The 18,920-nt window shown below is 43.9% G+C and overlaps 1 protein-coding gene across 2 annotated transcripts in view; it reads left to right on the forward strand.

Annotated features, from left to right (window-relative positions):
• DHX9 (DExH-box helicase 9) overlaps positions 1–18,920 on the forward strand; it is a 59,194-nt gene that overhangs the window by 9,498 nt on the left and 30,776 nt on the right. The window contains exons 6-13 of one of the 2 annotated variants that reach the window (XM_067535219.1): positions 469–617; positions 5,294–5,340; positions 6,860–6,996; positions 7,716–7,805; positions 7,903–8,064; positions 16,684–16,761; positions 17,326–17,517; positions 18,474–18,615. In XM_067535219.1, the coding sequence (XP_067391320.1) occupies positions 469–617; positions 5,294–5,340; positions 6,860–6,996; positions 7,716–7,805; positions 7,903–8,064; positions 16,684–16,761; positions 17,326–17,517; positions 18,474–18,615 (997 nt within the window). Of the gene's footprint in view, positions 1–468; positions 618–3,191; positions 3,327–5,293; positions 5,341–6,859; positions 6,997–7,715; positions 7,806–7,902; positions 8,065–16,683; positions 16,762–17,325; positions 17,518–18,473; positions 18,616–18,920 lie in introns of those variants that run through there. The other variant, XM_067535220.1, reaches the window with a different exon arrangement.

Below are 18,920 nucleotides of genomic sequence, written 5' to 3' on the forward strand. Positions count from 1 at the left end.
TACTTTAGCTCTAAAACAAGTATTTACCACCCCCACTCCTTTAATTATTGATTAGAGTTTGCAGTCAGGCTTGTAATTTTTAGGCGTTCAGTATTTTGTAACTTTTCAGCTGGCAGAAGATTTATCAGTGAAGGAACCAGCTGGATACTTTTAACATCCAGCAACTTGCTAACTGCTAGTAAACAATTTATCATCTTAAACTAGTAACAGAACAATTCTGAGTACATTGAGGATTAGATTGTTCTCATATCAACATTTATATTATTTATACAGATTCTTTGCTGTGGAAGTATGAGGAAATATTCTTGAGGCCCTAAAGACACTTAGATTTCTTGAGAAAATTCCTGACTATTCTATGGCATGCTGACTAGTTGTTCAGGAAACTTGAGTTTAAACTTTTGTTTTAAACATATTTGCAACAAAACTTTACAATTAGAGCCAGTAAATTTAAATTGTTTTCAATATTAGACCTTGGAGTCAGAAGAAGTGGATTTAAATGCTGGTCTTCATGGAAATTGGACCTTGGAGAATGCCAAGGCGCGTCTGAACCAGTTTTTCCAAAAGGAGAAGGTCCAGGGAGAATATAAATACACACAAGTGGGGCCTGATCACAACAGGTTTGCTAGTTTCACTCATATCCTTTTGTAACAAGGGTTAGAAACATTTGTAGGCAGGAGGAATCCTTGCTGGGTGGCCATCCCACTGATCTAGTGCTCTGCAGTCCTGTGTGGGAAACCTGGTTCCTTGGTCAGCGGTTCTTAAAAAGGCAATGAGCAGTCATCCTTGTGAAGAGGGGATTGTGCCTCATGTTAATCTTCAGAAGCTCCTTTTTGCCTTTCTCAATTGATTTTTAGAAGTGCCTTTGGCTGGCTTTGTCGTGTCTTATCCAGTGTGTTACAAGAATGGTAACTGTACTTCTGAACCTTGGGAGAGAGGGAGAGGAGATCCTTGGGATGTGGATGGCACTGTGGAGAAATCTTTGCCTGATGGTTTTGGCACTTGCTTAAATAAATACCTTTTTGTTTTGCATTTTATAGTGGTAATATTGCTATGATCTGGGTAATCGGGGAGGTCTCAGTGTGATTGCTGGGAGGCTATGCTAGCAGTAAATAATCATTTGTACCACTCACTATAAAATGTGTTAAGGAAACATTAACTTAATGTGTAATGCTTAAATTAGGTTAAGTAGGGAATGTATCTAATATAACCATTGTTACCTCTAGGTGGTTGAAAATTCCACTGGAATATGCTGATTTAGTGGAATCAGTTCTGTGGGAACGTGCTGATTGCACTGAAAGTTTTGACAGAAACCAGGAAGGCTGACCAGCCTGGTTTCCTGCCAAAACCAGTCAGGATCCCAGGCTATCCAGCTTGCTCGACTCCCTGGTGAGTGAGGCAGCAAGCTGAAAAATTCTATTTCAGTTCTTCTGAAATGGAATTATTTCCATTCTGTGGAAGAATTCAGATTTGGAGTTTTCATCCAAACTTGGGACACTTTTTTCAAAAATGTGAAACTGCTACCATATTTTGTAGTGGTCTTTTAAAAAAAAAATCAGTTTTGTATAAATAAGAAAGCTGCTGTATGCTTTGCCATCCCAAATGCGTTCTCCAAAAGTTATCCTATTATCAAGAGAGACAGCTGGATTTTTTTCTCACTGATTCCAAATTATCCCTTGATCTACTCACAGAAGATTGCCAGGAACTCTGGAGTACCTCTCTAATAAATTCCTAATAATGGTGGGGAATTTCTTAAAAATCTTTTTCAAATACATGAACACATTATGTGTTTGACATCTACACCCTGAGTGCTCATGTAAACCTTGTATTGCCATTGCTTCAAGTCAGTTCACTTCACTTCCATTTCAGTTTTGAAATGTGGGATATGTTTCTCCATCAAATGAATGGGGTGAGGATTAACTTTATACTACTGTGTCCATATAAAATTGAAGTCCTAAATGTTCAGCAGAGATTTTACTTTTGTAGTCTGCAGTTTGTTGTTAGTTTGTGTGATGGTATGAGTTCCTTGGGTGGAGACCTTAAAATACATGTACTTGAGGAAAGTGAGGGTGGTTGATGCTAGTATGTTTCTCAGCCCGCTCGCTGTTCTTCCAGAGAGCATTCCAGGGTGTAGTATTTATTACTCCCAGGAAGGCTCGTATGGATTACTCACATGTGGATCAGCATGTTGGAAAGAGAGGGGATTATCAGAGAAACCTGTTGCAGCACATCTGACTTTTTAGACCTGTTTTAATGTTAGAGGCCAGGAGACAATTTGCATTTCAGGTAAATCCTTCTGGTATATGTACAGTAAAAGCAGAGAAATGGTTGCAGTATATCTCTGGATTGCAGAGGTGGGATGATGATAGTATTCTCAGGAAGCACCAGTCCTCATATATATCTAGGCTTGGTAGAATTGATTTTATAATTTTGACAGATCGATATTTTAAATTTTCAGTTGTGCAAAATTATGGGTGTGTGAGACAATGGTTTAATGACAGTAGACGTTGAGATTCAGAAACGTCCGGCTTTAAAAACCAAAGACAAATTGTCAATATCGCATGGCAAAAGATGCAAAGAAAATATCCTTAAATCGAACTGTAGGTTCTCAAGGAGCATTTTCTTGTTTTGCCTGTCTGCAAATTTTTATTATTATCAATAGAAATATTTTCTGTCAGTTTTTATGTGTATGATGAAATCGAAACTTGCTGACATTTACCGATAAAAGTCTAATCCTTCCAAGTCTACATATAACTTGCCAGTTTTGATTTTTTTAAAAATAACGTTTTTTATATTGGGTGTCAGTTTTGCTCTTTCATAAGTGAGGAATTTTAAAGGAGAAATATGTACCTTGAGTGAATTGTTTTGTCACTGTCCCTTCAAAACTGAGTGGGTACAAGTACTTCATGACAGCATAAATTTGGAATCGAGGGTTGTTCTAAGTGTGACAGGAATGTGCACAGAAGGCAAACAGTATTTTAGCAGATGTTGGGATGAGGCTTTTACCTTTTTGGGGCTCCACTGGCAGTCTGGGTACAGCATTGCTGCTTGTGTTCCATGCTAAAAGGGGTAGCAGACTGCGACACCAGAGATTTGTGCTCATTCACACATGTGCTTCTGCTTAGGCCGTACTAAGCAATCACATGGGAGTCTATTGTAAACTGATTTCTGGTGTCGCTGTTCCCCCCTTAGGTGGAGGAGAATGAGATTGAGTGCTGACTATAAGCCTGGCTGAGAAACATACTGGCATCGGTGTCATTAATGAAAGGGTGGCTGTTGTGTCCCTGAGAGCCAGTGGCCTTTGACTCATGAAGCCGCTGTGCCTGAAGGTCAGTTCACTGGTGATGCAGGAAGGAGTCTAACATTGAACTTAAAGCCTCACCTAACCTCTGTTTTATTTGCAGCGAGAAATCAAGGCCGTATCCTAGCTGCAAGGTTCTGCCTGCAGCAGTGGAAGCACCAGAGATATAGTTTTCAGAGAGGAACTGCATCTGTTAGAGCCCAAACACCTTGGATCATATTTGCAAGTTTAAACCCAAAGTTATAACAACATGGTTTTAATTTCTAATCTTCAAACGTGCATTTGGGCTCTGATTTTTTTTTTAAGCAAAATTTGTGAGCTAGGTGTCCAGCGCTCATTGAATTTCAGTGGAATTTGGGTGTCTATCTCCCTTAAGCTTCTCTGAAAATCACAATCAATGTATCAGTAGTCTCTTAAATGAGTTACATTGGAATTGGAAAAGGTACAGAAAAGGACAACAAAAATGATTAGGGATATGGAACATCTTCCATATGATGAGAGATTAATAAGACAATAAGACTGGGACATTTCAGTTGGAAAAAAGACAACCGGGGGAGGGAGGGGAGATATGATAGAGGCCTATAAATCATGACTGGTGTGGAGAAAGTAAATAAGAAAGTGTTATTTATTCCTTCTCATAACACAAGAACTAGGGGCCACCAAATGAAATTAATAGGCAGCAGGTTTAAAATGAACAAAGGGAGGTATTTCTTCACATAACACACAGTCAACCTATGGAACTCTTTGCCAAAGGATGTTGTGAAGGCCAAGATTATAACAGGGTTCAAAAAAGAACTAGATAAATTAATGGAGGATAGGTCCATCAATAGCTACTACCCAGGATGGGCAGGGATGCAAAACCATGCTCTGAAATGTTCCTACCCTTTGTTTGCCAGAAGCTGGGAATGGGCGATGGGATGGATCACTTGAATACCTGTGCTATTCATTCCCTCTGAAGCACCTGTCATTGGCCACTGTCAGAAGACAGGATGCTGGGCTAGATAGCAATATGACAGTATGGCTGTTCTTGTGTTCTTAGAGTTTGCCATATGTTTAGCAGGCTGAATGTTTGTCTTCTGACTGAAGGCACATGGAAATGAGGGTTTCCCGAAAGTTCCATTGTGCATGCAGTCTGTTTGTATTTCCCTCTTTGTCTGAGCAGATTGCTTAAGATTTCAGTGTTAGGCAATACTGCATATAGGAATCTTCTTAAAGAACCATTGACTCATCACTTGACTCCAGGCAGTGTAGGATTCTGTTCTTGTGTCCAAACATACCTTGATGCTGGAGTAAACAAGTGAAGATATGCAACCCTCCCAAATCCATCCTCTTTCTGGCTTGTCAGATAGTTCTATCTTGTGCTGCCAGCTTATTTAAGGTTCTGTTCTGAAAAATAGCTCTGTAAAATGACATTGGGTTTCTGTGTTCATGAGTCAAGATCAAACTCGCTCAAATTACCAGATGTGTTTTTTCCAACCGCCAGTCATGCAAAGTCACATTTTAGTTCAAAAGTTAAGCTGTATTTTTACTAGTATGTCAGTCCAAATTCTGCTCCCTTTTTTTACAGTGTTGCCCGTTAACTGTCAAGTTGCATACAGTATAAGTAAGGGAAGAATTTGGATCTGCAGCTGGAACCAGATTAACAATTCAATTGATGCATGGGTCAAACTAGAATCCAATTTACTTTATGGGATTAAAAGCACTAGAATCTTATTTTAGTCATTAGTTGTTGAAGTGTTAATCTACTGCTCGAAATAAATGGGGAGCAGAGCTCAGATTGAGGAAGTGTCACTATACAAGGTTTTTTAGAGAGAAACCACATATCTTAAGGTTAATGTTTCATTTGTTCTAGAATAAAGGAGGAAAGAATTGTTTATAATTGAGTTTTGATGAGCTTTGTCTAAACAGTTGGAAAGCCTGGCCATCTTGGAAATGTCGGGTTCAGCCACTCTCAGGAATTAAAGCCTTAACTGTGTCTCTCTGTGTGTGTTACAGGAGCTTTATTGCAGAAATGACCATTTATGTCAAGCAGCTGGGCAGAAGTAAGTGTGTCTTCCTTTTCTTCCTGTATGGCTAGTGATGGCTCTGAGAGCAGAGAAACATGGGAATAGTTATGAATATATGCAACAATAGTTGGAGGGTTTTTCATGAATTAATGCACTGCTGCCAGTGCCCCAGTGGGCCCCAGGGAGCAGCTTGCTGAATGGTGTGAAGTCCTCTCACCATTGACTGCTATTGTGAAAATGTTCTGTTACCTTTTTCCCCAGTAATCCTTTCAGCTACTTGTTCATTAAACACATAGGCCCTTCCTCAATTGTGTATGGTGATTTCAAATACCCATATGTCTGATTAGTGAAACAGTCTAAGAAACTGGCCTTCAACCACCTCAGAGAGATGCAAGTATCCAGTATTATTGCACTGCTTGAACTATTGCTTTTAGAAATTATTTTTAATGAGCTGGTCTCTTCCTTTGTGGAAGTCCATTGAAGTAAAGTCCAAAGCTAGCAGAGAGCTAGAAATAGGAACGTTCAAGAAGCTGTCTTGCTCAGGTTAAATATCTAATCAGTGATTCAGGATAAAGATCTGCAGGACTAGGATGGAGGAAGATGGGCGGTTGGGGAAGGGAACCTTCGAGAATCACAAAAATCACACAGTTTCAAAACAAGTTAGAAACTTGTGGGGTTTTTTTAAAGATACCAAGCCTATGATTCTTATTCTTGTGATTTGAATTTACAGCAGATATCTACATAGAAAATTCATGAGTCAACTGATCTTTTTATAATGTCTGTAATGCAATAAAATTTATGTAGTGTTATGGCTTAGGATGACCAAAGTCTCAGGTGTTTGAAGACCCAAGAAAAACAAGTATTGAATAAAACTGCAGGAGTTGTCATGTGATGGTCTGTACTGGACTTGTAGGCTGGTGCTTTGAAATTGAAAATGCGTCTGCTTCATGGCCTGGTCTCAGTAAGTGCTGTAAGGGAGTCCTGGCTATGGCAAGGGTTGTGAAAAAGCCCTGTTAAGCCTGAGTAGGCTGAATGCCATAAGGTAAACCTGCCTTCATGAATTCTGTCATGTGAATTTACTGGTGTTGATTACAGCCTGACTGGAGCTGGGAGTCCCTTTGCTCAGTATAGATCATCACTGAAACCAGTTTCTAAGGCCTGGTCTACACTGCTGGCAAAATTTGGTGGCAGTTGGTCGGAGTTGTGCAGGCTCCTCAGAGTAGCTTGCGTAACTCCCGTCAACTTCGTAACTTCTGTTTAGCGTGCCATCTCCACTGCGCTGTGCTGACGGGAAATGCGTACCTGTCAATGCAGCGCTACACTTTTTGAGGAGGTGGTTTTATTAAATTGAATTCCGGATCGATTGAGCGGGTCTTCACTTCCGCTCAGTTGATCCGGATGAATTGATCTGAAGGTGGTGAATTTGCTGTCGTCAGTGTAGACGTACCCTAAATAGCCACTAAACCCATCTCATGTTATCTTACGCTAAAGCTGTTTACCCACTCAAACAACATGAGTCATTGGCTACTGTAACCTGTATGCTTGTGTGCTGCAGGAATCTTTGCTCGTGAGCATGGATCAAACAAAAAGCTGGCAGCACAGTCGTGTGCTCTGTCCCTGGTCAGACAGCTCTACCATCTTGGGGTCATCGAGCCCTACACAGGGCAGACAAAGAAGAAGGAAGGAGAAACTGTGAGTCTTCTGTAGGAGAAGTAGATGCTATTCCTTTTTGCTTTTTTAGCTCTTCAAGCAGCCTCTGAGCCAGAAGGAGCAGAGAACTAGTGTAAATTTGTCTCCACTTCCTTATGCTCAATGTTTATAACACATGGAAAGATAATGCAACTTTCTGATCTCCAGGACCAGAGATTGATTTTGATCTGGGGAAAGATGAGTGACTGGGATGAACAGAGAACTAACTCTGTACGTGTGTGCGCACATGCATGTGTGCTTGGAGCAGTATAGACTAGAGGTATGCAGAGGCATATTGAAAAATAAGACTTAGTTTATTTGAGTTTATATTCTAGAATAGTAAAACTAACAATTTAAAAATATGCTCTTTTTCGTCTTAATTTAATTTCTCAGCTGACTAGTGAGTTTCAGGTTCTTCTGTGTTAGCAGTACTGCAATATTTTGATTGCAAACACTGCAAGGGATGTCTACATGTTCATTTAAAAAAAACAACCCTCAGTTTTAAAAAAAAAATTCCATAGAGAGATTTCAGTTGGACTTACTTTTTGTTCAAAAAGTACCTTTAATAAATGTGAGTTTTGAGCTGACAGTGTCCCTTTAACTTCTCTCTCCTTAGAAGCTTCTTAGCGTTTCAGTATACTCTCCAGGGGGTTCTTGCTTGTGCTCAGCTTTTTTTGTGTGGATATCTTGGTGTTTTTATTACAGTACTTTTAATTCCACAGGTAGAGCCTTATGAAGTGATGCTCTCCCCAGGTTTGGAAAATCAGCTGAATAGCATCATTCAGGAGCTGTCTCTTGAGGTCATGCCACAGGTGTGTGTATATATGGTACAGACACTTCATTACACTGTTTTTCCCCATCACTCTTACCAGTTTAATTTAACATTTTTTTATTTTTCTCAACTCGTAGCCTGAAGATCCAAGCTGTCCAGTTTTGCTCAACATTGGGAAGCTGGCCCATTTTGAACCATCCATGAGACAGAATCAAATGGGAGTTGTCCCATGGTCACCCCCTCAGTCAAACTGGAACCCTTGGACCAGCTGCAATATTGATGAGGGTCCTTTGGCATATGTAAGTCTAAGGCAGCTTTTTAGAATGGATCTGTTCCTATTTTTATATTCCTGAAACTTGTAAATGCATTTTTCCAGGTTTCTGGGGAAAGTTCCAATGATAAGTCCCTGGGACTCCTTAATGGATTTTGGATTTGGCTGTCTGACAACAGCCCTTTTACATGTCCTACTAGTTAGCCATTTTGTTTCACACTGTTGCTCTGCAGCCTAAGTTCCCATTAATTTTGTACGGTAAGCACATAGGCTTTAACTTTGTTTATAACTATTCTCAGCCTGTCTTCCCCAATCCCCAGGAATCCTGCTTTTGGAAGGAGAAACTGCTCCAACCAGGTATTACTTCCTTACCAGTCTGCTTTACCATTGCTTCCAGAAGTAAAGAAAAGGGAACGCTGGCTTGGCAGATGCAGCTGGCTTACTTAAGCACCAACATAACTTGGTCAAAGTAGGATACCCATGGCAAGGGCCTCAGTTTTCTCCTCTTCTGATCGTGTTTTCAGTATTTAATCTTAAAAAAATGGAATATGCCATCTCGCTCTACTATCCTTTCCTTTATGTCTCTATCTCCTCCCTGACCTTTACTTGTTTGGCTGAAACAGTTGCGCATTGTTTTTCAAAACACGGATCTAGCAACCAATCCATTGTATGCAAGTCTAAGATGTGTTTGTAATCAAGATCTTGAATGATACTGCAAATTGAACATATACTTTATATGAAAAACTTCATAGCACCAGCAAGATTTGCTTGATGGGATGCAGCTTTCTTTTTGCAACAGAGATTAATTGATCCTTTAGTAGCAAAGTTGAGAATTGTTCCTGGCTTTTTTTACTTATTAGTAAACTGTCAATTACTTGCAGTTAACTCAAGCAATTAATTTGTTTTGAGTTAACTCCATTAAAAAATTAATCACAATTAATTGCAGTTTTAATCTCACTGTTAAACAAAAATAAAACCTCAAACTTCTTTGCAGTAGCCTTTTCTGAAGGACCTCTTCCTATAAATTAGAAGTCCCTTTTAATTTTTTTTTTTTATTTGTGACCGGTGCCTGGGATAGATCACACTGAAAATGCCACACTCAGGGCAGACTACAAGAAACAGGGCAAATAATCCCCAAAATCTGGTGGTGGTTCTTTGTGAGTGCTTGCTCATGTCCATTCAGAATTAGGTGTGTGCATGCTGCATGCATCAATACCGGAAATTTCCCCCCAGTGGTATCTGTAGGGCTGGCTCTAGCGACCTCTGCAGTGGTGCGCATATGTGCTCGTATATAGGGCGCTGCCTGCCCCCCTCCCTCTCAGTTCCTTCTTGCCGTCTGTGACGGTGCTGGCACACTCTCTTGCTCCTGCAAGTATTCCTAGTGGTTCTTTGTTTTATATAGTGTATACCATTACTGTTTTAGAGTTTTAGTGGTTAATGAATTGGTTAGTTAGCTGTTTACCCAGGGTTGGGGCATGCCCCGGTCCCCAGGTTTTAAACCCTGTGCTTCATGCAAGAAGTCTATGCCTTTGAGCAACCTGCACCAGGGTAGTCTGAACTGCCTGGGGGAAGCCCACCTTCGCGAGCAGTGTAAGATCTGTAAGGGGTTTTGCCCCAGAACCAAGAAGGACCAAGACATTAGGCTCAAAGCCCTTCTCATGGAGCCGGCTCTCAGGCTAGTGTCGGAGCTGTGATTGGACTCGGCCCCAAGTATGGTGGAGTCTACCAGAAGCGCTCCTCTTGTACCAGTGCCTGCACGGCACCGGTCAACATCGCTGGGACCGAGGAAGAGAAAGGCGCATGCCGAGAAAGAGCCGAAGTTGGCTAAGAGGAACTCGGGCACCCCGGGGAAAGCTGATTCGGCCTCTGAGAATGTCTCCGCCTGCTAGAGCATTGAGCCTGACTCCAGTGCCACTGCCAACTCCAGGGAGTGGCAAGGGCTCGTGCCACTTACTAGTCCCTTCAATACCTGAGGTGTTAACAGGCAATGAAGGACCTGTTGGCCTTACCCGTGCCACCTACACTGCAAGAGGGTAGAACAGGGCACTGAAGTTCAGATGCCCAGACTGGGAGCCAATTGAAGGGAAAACTGATGCTGGTTTCTCCACAGCCCCTCCCTTTCACGCCGGTTTCACAGCAGTCGCCGGAGTCCTGGGAGTGCTTCCTTTGGTACCACATTGGCACAGGTCAGGATGGAGTCCTCAGTCACCAGGTGCTAGGTGCCGATCACCTGTATTGGACCGAAGAACACCAGTGCCGATCTCCAAAACGCTGACACACTCTAAGCCCCCAGCAGTGCCCCGTGAGCACCCGCAGACAGTTCCTGGAGCCCCGACACAGTGAGAGCCCCTACAAGAAACCCAAGGACAAGTCAAGGTCTAAGCACAAATGGTGCTCAGGTTCTCGACACCACTCCTCATCTCAGGAGTCCGGGCACTTAAAAAGCAGTGCGGTGAACCACGCGGCGTTGGCACCTTCATGGTCGCCAACACTCAGCTCCTTGGACTCGGGGGAGGAACTGGTTGTCCCCCCAAAGGAACAAGCCCCCAAGCAGCCTGCTGGGTTCCCCATGCTGCCGCAGATGGCAGGATGGCCAAAAGGACAATGGTCAGGTCCCTGGCAATTTTGGAATCTGGGGGGGGGGTTCCCTCAAGCCGCAATGGCGTATGCTCAGTTGTTGGCAAGTGCCTCAGTACCGCAACACTCTTGGGACCCTGGCACGGCACTGGGGGTATATATGGGGTCGGATTGTGAGGACTGTCTTTCGGGCAGCCCCTCGGTTGCCACCCCAACTAGAGAGGTGGACTCAGCTCCCCCTCAGGTTCCTGCCTCCTCGTTGGACGAGGCTGTTGCGGGCCCCTCCCACGCCACCCCTCTTGATGACTACAGGGCGCACCAAGACCTATTGAAGCGGGTAATGGCTAACCTGGGCCTCAAAATAGAAGAACTGTCTGAGCCAGTAGATGAACTCTTTGGAGTCCTGGCATCTGCAGCTCCTTCCAGAGTGGCCCTCCCAGTGCATGATAGGGTGCTGAAATTAGCTAAGGCACTGTGGCAGACCCAGCTTCCCTGCCCCCCAGCGTGTAAGCAGGAGGAGAAGAAATATTATGTGCCAGCCAGGGAGTTGGAATATCTGTACGCACACCCATCCCTGGGTTCCCTAGTTGTAGCGGCAGCTAATGAGTATGACAGGCAGGGACAAATGAGTTCCACACACTAAAAATAAGGAGGCCAAGAAGTTAGATTTATTTGGTCGCAAGGTTTACTCAACAGCGAGCCTACAGCTGAGTGTGTCAAATCAGCAGGCGCTTTTAGGACACTACCATTTTAATATCTGGTAGTTGCTGGAGAAGTTCACCAACTCCCTCCCGCAGTCCTCCAAGCAGGAATTTGAGACAGTCCTGGAGGAAGGGAAAGCAGTGACCTGAGCCTCCCTGTAGGCGGCGTCAGACGCAGTGAACTCAGCAGTGTGGGCAATGGCCTCTGCGGTGTCAATGAGGAGAGCGTCCTGGTTCCAATCATCTGACCTTTCAGTGGAAGTCCAGCAATCCATCCAGAACCTTCCATTTGAGGGTTCCGCCCTCTTTGCAGAACAGACTGATGCCAGGCTGCCTGGGCTTAAAGATTCAAGGGCCACTTTGAAATCATTAGGCCTCTACACCCGTCTTTGTCCATGAGGCACTTCAGGCCTTCTCAGCAGCAGCAATTCAGGGGTCAGCCCTACAGTAGGAGGCACAAGAATTATAAGCGCCATTGAGACAATTCACCGGCCTCGACCTTGAAAGCAGACCAAGCCGCCGCACCTCGGGGAAAAGCAAGGCTTTTGGAGGTGCACCTGAGAGAGACCTACCAGACTGCATTCAGGATCTACATTCCCAATTATTTTCTTCCCGCCTAGCACCTTTTCTTCCCACTTGGAGTACCATAATGGACCGCTGGGTTCTAAACATCATGGCTTTTAGCTATACCCTCCAGTTTCTTTCGCTCCTGTCTTCCCATCCTTCCTTCCAGTCCCTCCTCAGGGACCCCTCTCACGAGCAACTCCTCGTTCAGGAGGCTGTGTGTGGGCGTGGTGGAAGAGGTCCCTCAGGCATTGGGAGGAAAGGATTTCTACTCCCGCTACCTTCTGATCCCCCAAAGCCAAAGGGGGACTGTGGCCCATTTTAGACCTGTGTGCTTTGAACAAATACCTCAAGAAACTACAATTTTTGTATGGTCACCCTGGTGGCTATCATCCCCTCCCTGGATCCGGGTGACTGGTACACTGCTCTCGATTTAAAGGACGCCTATTTTCATATTGCTATCTTCCTGGGACATAAGAGATTCCTGCAGTTTGCTGTGGGCGCCCAACACTTCCAATTTGCATTTCTACCATTTGGTCTTTCCACTGCACCGTGCGTATTCACCAAATGCATGGCAGTAGTGGCGGCCCATCTCAGGCACAGAGGAGTACAGGTTTTTCTTACCTGGATGATTGGCTGATCTAGGGTCGTTCAAGGGGGCAGGTCTGACACAGCATTGAGATCGTGAAAGACAGCTGCCGGTCACTGGGCTTGTTAATAAACTAGAAAAAATTGATATTAACACCAGTTCAAAGGCTAGAATTCATAGGTGCAGTCTACCCCCTCACCACGGCAAAAGTGTGTCTCAGTCTCCTGGGACATATGGCAACATCTACGTACGTGGTCCGGCATGCCAGGATGCGACTTTGGCCACTCCAGTTGTGGTTTGTCACAGTTTATGCCCCAGCCAGACACTCCTTGGACAGAGTGATTACAATCTCCCCTCATGTACCTCCCTCCCTCTTTTAGTGGCTGGAACCCCGATGTACTGCCAGGGGTACTGTTCGTGGCCCCCCAGACTGACTCTGTCGTTGGTGTCAGATGCGTCGGACATGGGCTGAAGTGCCCACCTTGGTGCCCTGAGAACTCAAGGTATCTGATGTGGAGACACGACTCTTCCCTGGAACAATGTCTGAGAGCTCAGGGTGATTCGCTTGGCTTGCCAGGTATTCCTTCCACACCTCTCCAGTGAAGTGGTAAGTCCTGAAGGACAAAACAGCACCCATGTATTACATCAATAGGCAAGGAGGAGCCAGGTCTTCAGCCCTATGTCACGAGGCCTTATGTCTGTGGGAGTTTTGCGTGAGCCAAAACATCCATCTGGAGGCAGTCCATCTGCTGGGTTTGAAAAATATGCTGGTGGATCGTCTGAATAGGTCCTTTCACTCTCACCATTAATGGTCTCTCTACCAGGAGGTAGACAACAGCATTTTTCAGAGGTGGGGAACTCCCCAAGTAGACCTCTTTGCTATCAAGGAAAACAAGAAGTGTGTCCGGTACCATTCCCTCTTGGGAGTGGAGGACACCTCCCTGCCGGATGTCTTTCTCCTGTCATGGGCAAGAGGTCTCTTCTACGCTTTTCCCCCAATACCTCTCATACACAGAGTCCTTGAGAAGATCAAGAGGGACGGGGCACGGGTCATGATAGCCCCGACTTGGCCCAAACAGCATTGGTTTGGGATGCTGTCGGAGCTCTCAGTGGCTCAACCATGGTTGCTTTCGATGAGGCCGTACCATCTCTCTCAAGACCAGGGCCGGTTGCTCCACCTGAATCTGGCCACTCTGCAGTTGACAGCATGGATGCTCTGTGGTTGAGCAGGGACGAAAGTCACTGCTCGGCCCAAGTTCAGAAGATCCTACTGGAGAGCGGAAAGCCTTCTACGGAAGCATTTTATGTAGCCAAACGGAAGCACTTCCCCTGCTGGGCAAAGAGTCAAAACATCTCGCCGACTGAATCCCTTATTCAGGTGATCCAAGATTATCTGCTTCATCTGAAGCAAGAGGGCCTGACCTTCACATCTGTTAAGATACACTTGGCGGTGATTTCGACCTTTCACCCTCTAATACAATGCAGATTGGTTTTCTCCCACAAAATGGTGTCAAGGTTCCTCAAGGGCCTGGAGATACTTTTGCCTCCAATATGGGACCCAGTCCCCCAGTGGGAACTAAACCTCGTCCTCTCAAGGCTTACAGTACCGCCGTTTGAGCCACTGGCTTCTTGCTTCCTCACGCATCTGTCCGGAAAGATGGTATTCCTGATGGCGATCAGCTTGGCATGGAGGATCTCTGAGTTAAAAGCTCTGACCTCGGAGCCACCGTACACAGTCTTCTTTAAGGACAAGATACAGCTTTGTCCTCACCCAGCTTTCTTGCCAAAGGGAGTTTCTGACTTTCATGTGAACCAGGATATATTACTGTCAGTATTTTATCTGAACCCTCACAAGTCCAACGAGGAGAGGCATCTTCGCTCTCGACGTGAGGAGAGCATTGGCATTCTACATCAACAGGACCAAGCCATTACGCCGTTCCACGCAGCTCTTCGTTGTGATTGCTGACTGGATGAAGGGACATCCAGTGTCGTCCCAGCGGATCTCATCCTGGATTATGGCCTGTATCCAGTCCTGCTATGAGCAAGCAGGGGTCACACCCTCGGCTTCCTTGTCTGCCCACTCCACAAGAGCACAGGCATCTTCAGCAGCCTTCCTGGTGCACGTGCCCATTCAGGACATCTGTAGAGCTGCTATGTGATCCTCGATACACACGTTTACATCCCATTATGCCATCACACAGCAAGCGCGGGATGATGCTGAGTTTGGCACAGCAGTGCTGCAATCATCATGTATGTGAACTCCTGCCTGCCTCCAGAGGCACTGCTGGTAAGTCACCTAATTCTGAATGTATGTGAGCAAGCACTCAAAGAGAGAACGGTTACTTACCACGTAACTGTTGTTCTTCGAGATGTTGCTCACGTCTATTCCACAGCCCTCTCCTCCTCTGTTGGAGTTCCAGCAAGAAGGAACTGAGAGGGAGGGGGGCCGGCAGCACCCTATATACAAGCATATATGTGCGCCACTGCAGAGGGTGCTAGAGTCGACCTTATGGATACCATTGGGGAAAAATTTCCGGCACCAGTGCACATGGTGTGCACACCTAGTTCTGAATGGACATCAGCAACGCATCTTGAAGAACAACAGTTACGAGGTAAGTAACCATTCTTCTATAATTAGATTCACCAAACCAGTAATAAAGAACTTCTGTATCACCACGCTGGCTAACAAGAAGTCAAACACTGTCCCCTGTAGGCATTCCGACCTTGGCTCCAGTCCAGACAACCAAGTCCAGTATAGTGAGAGGTTACTGAAAACCCATTTCACCACATGCGAGGTTCTTACTGATCCCAAAAGATCAGACATTTATCCTTAAGTTAATATGCATCTCAGATCTTACCCAAATATCACACTGTCAGCCAATCCTTAGTAAACTAACTAAAGATTTAATAATAAAAGAAAAGAGAGTTAAACTGGTTAAGAGATCCTATACGTACAAATGTTTGCAAAAGGCTTATAAGGTTTGTAGCACTGATGGAATAGACTGCTGGCTTGCAAAAGTGTCTCTGGTAACTTCCAAAATTGGAAAGCCTTCAGTCCATAGTTCAAGATGATGCTTTTAGTTGTAAATCCACAGTCCAGTGAATTAGACCAGGAAAGAGGCAAAATGCAGGTGTCTCAGGTGTCTTTTATATCCTCAGACATGTGCCTGGAAATTTACTGTCATAAACAAAGTCCACAGCCCAGGTGTCTGGAATGTTACTGGCCCAAGATGGAGTCCAGGGTCATATGTCTATCACATGTCCTTACATGGTTTGCTGAATCACATCGGATGGCCATTGGCTCCTTGCTGTCTCAGGCATCCTTGGGAAGAGCTATCTAGACAGTATGAGTTTCTTCAATAGCCCATAGCGAGAGTTTAGTGTCCTTTAGGGGCAATCAACACATAGAATTTACACTAAGGCTTGACAGCTATCTGGGGGGTGTTACCCAGGAACAAACATGTTTAAGATACAAGTACATAGCCAATATTCATAACTTCAGAAACAAAGATGACATGCATATAAATAAGATAATCATATTTAGCAAATCATAATTTTTCCATTGATTCTTGACATACATGGTACAAGATTTGTTGCAATTGTATAACAGTGGTAATATCAATGATATAAATGGTAATCTTTGATCATACAGCATCACAGTATTCTCACATCCAAACTTATGTAGAACTGGAAGCTGCAGTTTGGGACAGTGTGTCAAAGAGGATCTCTACTGATGATCTCAAGGAGGCCCTGGCCAAGTCCCTTTTTGTGGTGTAAGAGGAAACAATCTGTTGTCCCATGAGCCAGCTTTCAGATGGAATTCTAATGCCATAACATAAAGGATTACTGCATATGACCTTTATGATAAATACTCGACCAAACTGTTGGGCCATTCTCATATCCTGTCTTTGGAAGTGTCAGGCATTTGGTATCTTCTGATAATGGACTGTCAAAGTAATACTGATGGGGTACTCCTGATATTTCAAACCTCATCTTTTTATAACTTCAGATTTGCGTGTATAACTTAATGCTGAATATTTGGATGATAAAGTATACAAGTAATGGGTTAGAGTTAAATTTATTGTGGTAACATAGCATTAGTACCATTGTTTTAATCACATTAATGCAATAAGTGTATCTTAATTTTAAAGAAGTTGTAGTAAATATAAATAGCTGTCTTTGCAACAAGTCTGTTAACCCTTTGTGTACTTTTCAGGCCACCCCAGAACAGATAAGCATGGACTTGAAAAATGATCTCATGTACCGCCTGGAGCAGGATCAAGAGTTACAGAGGGTAAGTCTGCTGCCTGTGACTCAAAATGGTGGTGAGTTTGTAGAAGCCATGATTTCTGTAATTTTCTTCACCCTAGCCCTGGAGTGGCTGTTCTTTCTGAGTGCAGCAGATAATTCTTTGTGCTAGAGATTGTAGGTTTTAATAGGGATTGCTAGCAATTGCTTTCAGAGGCATGGTTGCTGTAGTATGTTTTTGCACAAGTTCGAGACTGCTACCATTATGAGTTTTGCATGAAGAGCTCTCTCAGGTTCACAGATCCTGCTAATGTGGAATAGAGTACAGGTTTTGTAAGAGTTGGATATGACCAGGGGCATGCACAAGGGGGCTGCAAGCTCAATAATCTTGCGGGGAGGAGAGTGAGCTCTGGCCAGGATGGAGGGAAGGGAGAATGAGCTCTGGCCGGGGCCAGGGTGGAGGGAAGGGAGGCACAGAATGTTTCCCCCTTTCCCCACAAGGGGTCAAAGTTAAATTTCTGCACATGACCCTGGATATGATTGAGACAAGATAAGGAAAAGAATGGATTAGATTATTGAATATGACAGGAAAGATTTGGATTTCTTTCAGATTCTAAAAGAGAGGGAGACACTGCCTGTGAAGAAGTTTGAGAATGACATTCTCGATGCAATCCATCACAGTCCTGTTGTCGTCATTCGTGGTGCCACAGGTTGTGGCAAAACCACACAGGTTCCACAGTATATCCTGGATGAATACATCAGAAACAGCAGAGCTGCAGAATGCAACATTGTAGTGACACAAGTGAGGAACACATTATAAATTGAAACTATTTAGGTTTCATGGTGGGTTATAATAAAATACCTGTTAGGACATGCTATTAAATCTGAATGTAATTAAAACAATTCACGAAGAAACTAAACCACATTCTAGACAGTTGTGAAAGCATCTGCTATACCTATGACACTAAAGCCACTATGCATGTGTCTATGTAATGATTCTATATGTTGCAGGGGTATCTGATGAGACTTGGTGAAAAAATCTTTGTGGGGAGCCCTGGAACACTCTGTACTTGCATATATAGTGCAGTCCTTTCTGATACTTTTAGTAATGGAATATCCCAGTTGATAACCAGTAGGTCAGAGCTGACCTGCTATCTGAAGGAATGGGATCCAGCAGATGAGGGTTATGGGAGTTTCTGGAAATGATCTGGCATGTGCAAGATTAAGCCTTTTTGAAGGAAAAAACTGAGCTTCACACCTTTTGGTGATCTGGTTTCCTCCATCATTCCCAGCTGGCTAGGTACTATTTGCTTCTTGCAGTATTTGCAGTGTGATACTGTCCATTAGAAGCAACTACTGATTCACATTCTGGTTTCTATTTATCCACATTGTGCAGCAGGGTTTGCTTAAGAAAGGCATAGATGTAAGATAATGTTTTGAGGTGCACTGGCAGAGCTGGATAGATCTAGGTTCATATTATCTTCCCAAACTATACACAGCTCAAGCCAGTGCTGTTCATACTTTACTTTCGTGAGTACTGAAATTACTATTTTAAAGGTTTGGATTGTAGATCTCATCTTTTTTGGGTGCTTGCCAGTGAGATTTGTCTTTAAATGACTATCCTGAAACATTAAAGTTTGGGGAGAGAGCATCGTTAACTTCCCCGGTTTTACCTCTCTGTACTTGTTGTGCTATGCAATTGGTAAGTTTGCACAGTTTCATCTTTACAACGGGGAAAAAAAATGTTTCACCTCTCAGCCCAGGAGGATCAGTGCAGTTTCCGTGGCAGAGCGTGTGTCATATGAGAGAGGAGAAGAACCTGGGCAAAGCTGTGGATACAGTGTACGATTTGAATCTGTGCTTCCCCGCCCCCATGCCAGTGTGATGTTCTGCACTGTAGGTCTGTATTGCTTTGTTACTCAGATATTAGGTTGGTTGCATAACAGTATTAAAGGTCCTGGCACTAGTGGCACTGGTGACAGAGAGAAAATAGTCTTTGTTTTCAGGCAGAGTCTGAGGGGGAAATTGGCAAGTTTTGTTCACCTGGATGGATGATAGCTGGTCAGCAAACTTTTCTCCAATTAAGGAAAATGAAATGTGCCAGTTCAGTTTGGTCATTAGGCTCATTAGAGGTCTTAGAATGAATACAGATCAGATACCATATCCACAACATTTCTTCTAAGTGAGATGAGGAATGGCAACTTT

This window comes from Emydura macquarii, unplaced genomic scaffold (assembly GCF_026122565.2).
Source record: "Emydura macquarii macquarii isolate MOO-44397 ecotype Brisbane River unplaced genomic scaffold, CSIRO-AGI_Emac_v2 contig_3477, whole genome shotgun sequence".
NCBI lineage: Eukaryota > Metazoa > Chordata > Testudines > Chelidae > Emydura > Emydura macquarii.